General features: G+C 47.0%; 1 protein-coding gene across 1 annotated transcript in view; it reads left to right on the plus strand.

Annotated features, from left to right (window-relative positions):
* Nucleotides 1-8773, plus strand: part of LOC142378208 (glutamate receptor ionotropic, NMDA 2A-like) — a 191210-nt gene extending 182437 nt beyond the window's left edge. The window contains exons 16-20 of the mRNA XM_075462471.1: nt 275-462; nt 1073-1311; nt 3872-4058; nt 5259-6012; nt 6767-8773. Of these exons, the coding sequence (XP_075318586.1) occupies nt 275-462; nt 1073-1311; nt 3872-4058; nt 5259-6012; nt 6767-7718 (2320 nt within the window). The 3' untranslated portion in view covers nt 7719-8773. The remainder of the gene's footprint in view (nt 1-274; nt 463-1072; nt 1312-3871; nt 4059-5258; nt 6013-6766) is intronic.
* Nucleotides 8774-10154: the final 1381 nt, after the last annotated feature.

A 10154-nucleotide genomic window follows, 5' to 3' on the forward strand; every position in this document is an offset into this window, starting at 1 on the left:
TTTCCATGCACTGCAGAGGAGTGCGCACACAGCAGATAATTGTTTTTATGACCGATTTCTGCTCAAATCAGCTGATGAAATGCAAAAAGAAGTATCTGTTTGTATCAGTTAAGAGGTACTACACGCAAAAAGTAAAAACACAAGCTGGAAAACATGCAACAGTTCAGTTAGAGGAAGAACCTGCCGTCCATCACAGAATGACAGCTTGAATAAAAGCTTGTGTTATAAAGATATGTTCAAGCTTAGACCTGCTCCTCGCTGGTTTTCTTTACAGAAAGCTGGACGCCTTCATCTACGACGCCGCGGTGTTGAACTACATGGCGGGCAGAGACGACGGCTGTAAGCTGGTGACCATCGGCAGCGGCTACATCTTTGCCACCACAGGCTACGGCATCGCCCTGCAGAAAGGATCCTACTGGAAGCGCTTAGTGGATCTGGCCATCCTGAGCATCATAGGAGATGGTGAGGCGCTGATGGGAACAGTGGTGCCATGGCTCAGCTCTGTGCCCCCCCCCCCCCCCCCCCCCCTCCCTCCCACATCACTCCCCTTTCCCCTCCCTCTGTTAGAAAGCTATCGGGCGAGTTTTAACACACCATTTCATCATCATTACTCTGTGTGGGTTTGTGTGCGTGCCCACCATGTCCTGGTATGTTTACTCCTCCAGATTGTTCTGAATAATAAGCTGTGAGATTGTGCCAGTGGAAGAAAGAGAATCAGCCAGACACAAATCAAACTGCTGAAACCACTAAAGTGTTTTGCTACATTCCCCCTGCCTTGTTATTCAGGGCGAACGCCCTCCTGCCCAAACACACGGATAATAATTCCTCCTATCTTTCCTTATCACTCCATCACTATCAATTCTTCCCCCTGCAGCTGCTTTTTTCCCTGTTTCCTTTCCATTAGAATCACTTCAGCACTTCACCCCCTCCTCTCCTCCCCGTCCCATCGTAATGATGTCCCCATTTTAAAAACGCCTCTCTTTACCTCCCTATCTCCTCCTTCCCTTTATCCCCCCCTCCTACAGCCCATTTTCTTTCATTCACTTTGCCTTCTCTTCTGTGTTTCCCACAGGTGAGATGGAGGAGCTGGAGGCGCAGTGGCTGACGGGGATCTGCCACAACGAAAAGAACGAGGTGATGTCCAGCCAGCTGGATGTGGACAACATGGCGGGGGTCTTCTACATGCTGGCCACGGCCATGGGCCTCTCCATCCTCACCTTCATCTCTGAGCACCTTTTCTACTGGAGGCTGAGGTACTGCTTCAATGGAGTCTGCTCCGGAAGGCCAGGGCTGCTCTTCACCATCAGCAGGGTAAGAGAAAGAAAACGGCTTCAGTGAAATCTGAGAGATCCGGTTTGGTTTGGTTTGTTGTTTGAGGCGTCTCTGAACACCAAGCGGAATGATTCAGGTTAGACGTATCAGGGCCTGCAATATAAAACAAATTTAAGGTTAAAGGGATAGTTCGCCTCTTTTAACATGAAGCTGTATGACATCCCATATCAGCAACATCATTTCTGAACATCTTCTTACCCCCTGCTGCGTCCTGTGAGCAGAGTTCCAGCCTCGTTTTGGTGTTGATAAAGGTAGTCCGGCTAGTTGGCTGGGGTTTAAAAAATAAAGCGTTTTGCTTCTCAAAACAATATGCGTTCAACAGAGTAATACATTTGCATCACAAAATGGTTCTCCAGGAAAAAGTCAGACCTCACAATCTCTTGGCCCTATTTTCTCTCCCTTCGTATCACTGCCTGCTGCCGCCTGCCGAAAGCCGCGCCTGTTACGGTGTTTGCTGCTCGGAAGCAGCGGACTGCTCGCTCTGCACTTCAGTCTGCACAGCAGGTAAAGGAAAGGAAAGGAAAGGAAAGGAAAGGAAACAAAACGAAACGAAACGAAACGAAACGAAACGAAACGAAACAAAACGAAACAAAAGGAAAGGAAAGGAGAGGAAAGGAAAGGAAACAAAACAAAACAAAAGGAAAGGAAAGAAAGGAAACAAAACGAAACAAAAAGAAACAAAACGAAAGGAAAGGAAAGGAGAGGGAAAGAAAGGAAAGGAAACAAAACAAAAGAAAACGAAAGGAAAGGAAAGGAAAGGAAAGGAAACAAAAGGAAAGGAAACAAAAGAAAAGGAAAGGTCTGATTTTTTTCCTGGAGAACCATTTTGTGATGCAAATGTATTACTCTTTTTAACACATATTGTTCTGAGAAGCAAAACGCTTTATTTTTTAAACCCCAGCCAACTAGCCGGACTACCTTCATCAACACCAAAACGAGGCTGGAACTCTGCTCACAGGACGCAGCAGGGGGTAAGAAGATGTTCATAAATGATGTTGCTGATATGGGATGTTACACAGCTTCATGTCAGAAGAGGCGGACTGTCCCTTTAAGATCTTATTTCATCTGTTGATATGATGATGTCATCAGTTCTGACATAAATCAGGCTGTAAAAAAGCTCTGTCGAGGGGACGGTAAGTTCAGGTAGTCTTACTTACATTATAGGAGACAAATTGTTTCAACATGGTTATACGATGGAGCAACAGCAACATTTTGATGTAACTATGTGAACAGGCTTCAACAACCGAAAAGCAAAACTTTACCTCAAAAAATGACCTTTTTTCTTGTTGTTCTGTATGATTTGTGTCCAAAACTTTTCATGATTGTCATTGAAGATAAATAGCATCAATGCATGCGTGGGCATCAGTGAGTCACACGTCTTTAACAGACAAAACTGTCAGTGCTGAGAATCAGAAGGAATCTGTGTGCGTGAGCGATAAAAGGGTAAAGAGAGAGATGGTGCGAGTCCAGCCGAGGCAGAGATGAATCCACTGCTGCGCATATGGACTGCAGGACAGAGGAATCACACATGGACACACAAACATGGCCTCTGTTCCTCACACACTCAGAAGTAGGTCTCACAAAGTTAAAAATGGCCGCACACATGCAGGTTTGGGGACAGTCGTGGCCACAGACGGGCACACTGTAAAAAATGCCCCTCCAAAAATAAGTAAGAAAAACAACAAATAAAAGACGTTTTGCTTGAAATAAGCAAAAAAATCTGCCAATGGAACTAGTGAAAATCAGCTTGTCCAGATTTCTTGGAATAAGATGTGATATTTAGGACTTTTGAGTTAAAAGTGATCTTGAAATTAGCTTAAAAACCTCTTCAAATGAAAAAAAAAAAAGCTTGTTTCACATGATATGTGACTCAAAACAATTTGTTTTCAAGACTTTTTCATTTAACAAGATATTCCAGATGTATTGTCTTCAAACAAGTCCCTATATCTGGCTGAAATGGTGCTTGTTAGGCAGTTGTCTCATTTTAAGTGTATTGAGACACTCAATGAGAAAAATATACTTGGTAAGATTTAGATTTTTTCCAGTGCAGGCAGATTCACATCAGACCACCTCTTTCTTTTTAATATATCAGTCTGTGTTGGGCAGGGATTTCATCCCCGGCGAGCAGCATTTCACACATTAAGTGGTTTACCTAAATAAAAAAGAAAAGACGTGTTTCTGTGATGTGTTTCTGTCGCTCCTGCTGTTAAAGCGGCGCTGCTCCAGGTTAAGTAGAAAGAACATCTTCTTGCACTTAAAGTCCCTCTTTAGTGACATCATCACCTTAAATTTAATTCTCTGGACACCTCTGAAAGCAATTCATCTCACAAATCTCTTCTGGTCACAATACAAAAAGAAGAAAGGAGGTGAAGGATGCAGAGGTCTCCACTGATGTACCTCCTCAGGAAATGAGTCATGTGCACATCTGAACTTTTTGGGATGAAGTCACCGAGTTGTGAATTCCACCTGCCTCCTCCCTGGCCCTCATTTCCTCTCCTTTTTATTAACCTGCTTCATTTCTCTCCTCTCCCTCTCTCAGGGTATTTGGAGCTGTATCCACGGGGTTCATATAGATATGAAGAAGAAGAATCCTGAGCTGGACTTCAGTCCTCAAGCCAACATGCTGCACTTGCTCAAGTCTGCCAAATCCATGGCTCTGTCCTCTCCCAAGCGGAACACCGTCCTCCTGCAGCCGACCAACATCCTGGACATGATGTCAGGGAAAGGTAACGACACAAACTCTGGACTTAACTCTAGATTTAACTCCAGATTTAACTCTAGATTTCAGTAGAAGTAGTCTTTTTCCAGCCCAGATAAGGCAAACATAACCGCTGCACTGGAAACAATGCCCCTGCAAAAATGAGTAAGAAAAACAACAAATAAAAGACGTTTTTGCTTGAAATAAGCAAAAAAATCTGCCAGTGAAACTATTGAAAATCGGCTTGTCCAGATTTCTTGAAATAAGATGTGATATTTAGGACTTTTGAGATAAAAGTCATCTTGAAATTAGCTTAAAAACCTCTTCAAATGTAAAAAAAAAAAAGCTTTTTTCATATGATATGTGACTCAAAACAATTTGTTTTCAAGACTTTTTCATTTAACAAGATATTCCAGACATATTGTCTTCAAACAAGTCCCTATATCTGGCTGAAATGGTGCTTGTTAGGCAGTTGTGTCTTATATTAAGTGTAATGAGATATTTTGACTAGAAATGAGACAAATATACTTGGTAAGACTTTGATTTTTTTTCCCAGTGTGGGATCAGCTTATTCACTCACACTGAGTTTACGATGCATTTTCTGTACATTCTGCGTATGCACTGTACATATAAAGGTGACCCCCATCTGCTTGTTGTGGGGTCCGGACTGTAATTGGCTGGACTGTCGTGTCCAAGCCATGATTATAAAAGCATTTGATGGCACACTGGAAAAAAATCAAAGTCTTACCAAGTATATTTGTCTCATTTCTAGTTAAAATATCTCATTACACTTAATATAAGACACAACTGCCTAACAAGCACCATTTCAGCCAGATATAGGGACTTGTTTGAAGACAATACATCTGGAATATCTTGTTAGATGAAAAAGTCCTGTTTTGAGTCACATGTCATATGAAACAAGCTTTTTTTTTTTACATTTGAAGAGGTTTTTAAGCTAATTTCAAGATGACTTTTATCTCAAAAGTCCTAAATATCACATCTTATTTCAAGAAATCTGGACAAGCTGATTTTCACTAGTTCCACTGGCAGATTTTTTTGCTTATTTCAAGCAAAAACGTCTTTTATTTGTTGTTTTTTTACTTATTTTTGGAGGGGCATTTTTTCCAGTGCACACACTGTGTGCAAAAAGTAACAGATAATGTGTCAGCCGTCGGAACATCTATCAGTTGTATCTGTTGTCTGAGGAGCATCTCTTCTCGTCTCCTAGGTAACTCCCTCCACAGTCTGCCTCAGAAGGGTCCCGGTCTCTATAGCAACGCTGCCGGTCCACAGGGTTTCCTGTCATTGTCCGGGCGACACAAAAACCTCCTTAACAACGTCGCTCCATTTCCCGGGCAGCAGAAAGCCCCCGCTCACCAGACCAGCCCCAGCAAGCCCCAGCTGTCCATCACCAACGGCAACGGCAGCCCCCGCCTCCCCGGGCCGGCCGCCGCCGCCGCGTCAAAGCCCCGCGCCCTGTGGAAGAAAAGCGTGGAGACGCTGAAGACCCAGCCGACTGTCACGTCGCCGAGCCCGAGCCCCGCCCCCGTGCCAGGGAGCGCACCCCCACCCATGAAGAGCCAGCGCTACCTGCCCGAAGACCCCCAGCACTCCGACATGTCGGAGTGTTCCAGCCGCCCGCCGTCTCACAAAGACTCTGACTCCATGGCAGCGAGGGGCGCGTTTAAAGCCATCAATCAGCTGAGGAAGAGAGGTGGAGGTGGAGGCGGAGGAGGATCTAAGATCTACTCCATTGACTCTGACCAGGCCAGCCTCCAGTCTGCCCCTCTGTACCAGAGCCAGGGGGGGGCTGATGAGCACACCTACCCCCCGGAGCAGTTCCCGGCTGACGGCTCGTACTCTCATCAGCCGGACGCTCCCGTCCTGCAGCTGAGCGCCAGCCTGCTGCACCACAGCCACAGCGCCGAGGCCGACCTGCACTCCCTGAAGGACAAGAAGTACAGCACCTACACGCACGGCAGGTAGCGTCCGGCACGCGTGCACGTGAAGCCCCGCCGAGCTTCCTCTGCTGTGCATCCAGTCCAGTTTTATTTAATTTATAAAGCACTTTACAACAACCTCAGTGGAGCAAAGTGCTGTACAGAAAAATACAGACAATAAATTAAAAAATATAAAAAAGCTATATAATTTAAAATAATAATACTAAACTAAATTTAAAAATAATAATTATACATTCAACATCTCACATTGTGTCAAAAGCCAAGAAGAAGAGATGTGTTTTAAGATTTAAAAACAGACCGTATATCTGCACTGGAAAAAATTCCCCTCCAACAATAAGTAAGAAAAACAACAAATAAATATAAATATTTTGCTTGAAATAATTTAAAAAATCTGCCAATGGAACTAGTGAAAATCGGCTTGTTAAGATTTCTTGAAATCAGATGTGATATTTGGGACTTTTGAGATAAAAGTGATCTAGAAATTAGCTTAAAAACCTCTTCAAATGTAAAAAAAAAAGCTTGTTTCATATGATATGTGACTCAAAACAATTTGTTTTCAAAACTTTTTCACTTAACAAGATATTCCAGATGTATTGTCTTCAAACAAGTCCCTATATCTGGCTGAAATAGAACTTGTTAGGCAGTTGTGTCTTATATTAAGTGTAATGAGATATTTTGACTAGAAATGAGACAAATATACTTGGTAAGACTTTGATTTTTTCCAATGTGCATGTGTAATCAGTGTGTTTCTCTCTGTGTTTCTCGGTGCGTTCAGCTCGAAGGAGAAGTCGGGCGGCTCGTTCGATGCCCCGGGGGCAGGAACGCAGAGCGTGCGGCCGGGCCACTGCCGCGCCTGCCTCACCAAACTCAGCGGATACTCCGGCCTCTACACCGTCCGCTCCCCGCAGGCTCGCTGCGACGCCTGCGCCCACCTGGGGAACCTGTACGACATCAGCGAGGACCACCTGCACTCGCACTACGCCCACCCGCACGGCGGGGACATGTTCACGCACTACCTGCCCCAGAGCGAGCTGGGCCTGGTGGGCGAGGGCGATGGGCTGGTCAGCCACTTTGAGCCCTCCTCGCCGTCTGCGCTGCCCACCTCCTCGTCTGCCCAGCACCTCCCGCTGAGCCGCCAGCCCTCCTACGAGAACATGCTCCCCGACGGCGTGCCGGACTGGCAGCCGCAGGCTCACTCCCAGCTGCGGGGGCTGAGCCTGCCCGACAGGGATCGGGAGCTGACCCTGGACGAGGGGGCCTACGCCAACGTCCTGACGATGCGCTCGGATCGCCCGTTAAGCAGCCGCAGCCCCCCCTCGCCGTCGCCCTCGCACCACCACAGCCTGGACGCCCCGATGCCCCTGCCCCGGCGCTCCAAGAGTCTCCTGCCCGACCGTCCGTCTCACAACCCTTTCCTGCAGTCGGCACAGCGAGACCCCAGCCCCCACGCTGCCGCACGCATGCCGCAGAGAGGCTCCGCCCACGAGCTCTATAAGCAGCGCGTGCCGCTGACGCTCACCCTGGGTAACCATGGCAGCCATCACACCAACCAGCACGGCGACCAACAGGTGTTCTACCCTCAGCAGGAGCCCCCCGTGGTGGCGTACATGCTCCCACCTGCTGCCTCTCAACCAATGAGCTACGTGACGGCGCCGCGGGCCTCCAGCGCCGGCGGCAACCGGCCCCGGCTGTACCGCCGCATGCCCAGCATCGAGTCCGATGTCTGAGGGTCACGAACAAACAGCACAAACAGCACGAACAGCACACCGACTCTCACTGAAACCCACGGACAGGAAGGCTGTGTGCGCACACACACACACACACATTCTCGCACTTATTGCTGAGTAAGGACCGAGTAAAACCACTCACAAAGTGAGGACCAGTATTTCTAGTTCACTTAGAAACAACCAAAGTGTCATTCCAGACACTCGGTGGCGTAGTGATCCAATAACACTGCTTCAGATTTTTAGAAGCACAAAAGATTCAGAAAGAGATTTTAATCTGTGTTAAACTTTAGGGGTGAAAAATTGACACTTAGGACATTCTGAGGTCCTACTGAGAAAATTAGAGGATAGCATCTAGATGACCTGGATGACCTAAGGAGGTCATCCAGAGGGAAACAAAGTGAGGACCGGCCAAAATGTCCTCACTATGTAAAAATGTCCTCACTATGTAAAAATGTCCTCACTATGTAAAAATGTCCTCACTATGTAAAAATGTCCTCACTCTGTTGGTTAAAAACTTGGCGTAGTCCTCACTCAACAGTTAGTGCAAGAACACACACAAACACACACACACACACACACAAAGATGAAGGACGTAAAGGTTAAGGACTGAAAGGTCACCGGGGATCCTGAGTAAATAAATCATTGTGTCTTTATTACAGCCCGTACAGGGCAGGGATGGGCCCATGGGACACCTGGGGACACCTGGGGACACCTGGGGACACCTGGGGCCACAGGGACACCTGGGGCCACGGGGACACCTGGGGCCACCTGGAGGCACCATGCACAGCGGTGTGTGTGTCAGTGTCAGTTTGTGAACTCAAGTTGCCTCGAGCTGTGAGGCAACGAGGCAAAAAACTGACAAAACATCTGACAAGAGAGTCCTGGTGGAGTAAGATGGGAGTCCAACACAGACGGAGACATGATGGAGCGCTTGGAAGACGCCCTCTGACCGGCCTGTTGGAGATAAAGGGGGGGTCACTGAGAGTCCCTCTCTGAGATTACACACCTGCCCAGTCAGCATGTCCATGTGGGGCCCAAAAGGTTTAAATTTGGGCTGCAGATAAGGGTCCCAGGTGGGTTTGTCCGCAGTTTCCACGGTGGCCTCACCTGTGTTTGTACTTATGGGTTTCAAAGTGCAACTTGAGGGTTAGGGGTTAGGGTGTTAGGGTTAGGGTTAGTGTTAGGGTGTTAGGGTTAGTATTAGTATTAGGGTTAGTGTGTTAGGGTTAGGGTTAGGGTGTTAGGGTTAGGGGTCAGGGTTAGGGTTAATGTCAGGGTGTTAGGGTTAGGGGTCAGGGTTAGTGTTAGGGTGTTAGGGTGTTAGGGTTAGGGGTCGGGGTCAGGGTTAGGGTTAGTGTTAGGTGTTAGGGTTAGGGGTCAGGGTTAGGGTTAGTGTTAGTGTTAGTGTGTTAGGGTGTTAGTGTTAGGGGTCAGGGTTAGGGTTAGGTGTTAGGGTTAGTGTTAGGGTGTTAGGGTGTTAGGGTTAGGGGTCGGGGTCAGGGTTAGGGTTAGTGTTAGGTGTTAGGGTTAGGGGTCAGGGATCAGGGTTAGTGTTAGTGTTAGTGTGTTAGGGTGTTAGTGTTAGGGGTCAGGGTTAGGGTTAGGTGTTAGGGTTAGGGGTCAGGGTTAGGGTTAGGGTGCGATAGACACAGGGTCCATATCGGTGTGTGTTATATGCTGCAAAAGAAGGGAGAGCAGAAGAAAAATTATTAAATTTTATTAAAAATATATTAAAGATTAATGTTAATTTTTCAAAATGTGGAACGTGAGTCCCAGTCATGGTTAGGCGTGCAGTGCTATGACACAGCCTGGTCCTGTTACTTTAGGGTAGGGTAGAGGTTAGGGTTAGGGTTTGGGTTACCCTAAGCCTAAAATTATTCCAAAGGCAATACAGATAAACACATCATACAAAGTAAAAGAATGTTCACATTCAGATTGGCTAAATGCAAAGTCCAACTAAAGCCACACAGCAGCTTGAATTGGTCAAACACAGGTGAGGCCACCGTGGAAACTGCGGACAAACCCACCTGGGACCCTTATCTGCAGCCCAAATTTAAACCTTATGGGCCCCACATGGACATGCTGGCTGGGTGAACACATCTAAACACACCTGAACACACACCTGCCCCTCTCCAGGACTCTATGGTTTCTGCAGGCGACCCGTTCGAGGTCTGAGCCTCTAACCTGCGCTGCCAGCATGGCTCACAGAGTAGTAAACCACACTGAAGTCATCCGAGACTTGAGTGGAAATTCATATGTGTGTAAAGGACTGGACTGGCAGGCAGGCGGCTGGTCGGGGATCAGGTCTGAGAGGTGGATCAGGTCTGAGAGGTGTATCAGCTCCTGCCTGCAGGTGTACAAACACTGGAACACACACACACACCTGGCTGTGTCTGTTTCTAAGGGAAAGTTAAAAAAAAAACAACTCCAGACTGT

The sequence above is a fragment of the Odontesthes bonariensis genome, chromosome 4 (assembly GCF_027942865.1).
Source record: "Odontesthes bonariensis isolate fOdoBon6 chromosome 4, fOdoBon6.hap1, whole genome shotgun sequence".
Taxonomy (NCBI): Eukaryota; Metazoa; Chordata; class Actinopteri; order Atheriniformes; family Atherinopsidae; genus Odontesthes; species Odontesthes bonariensis.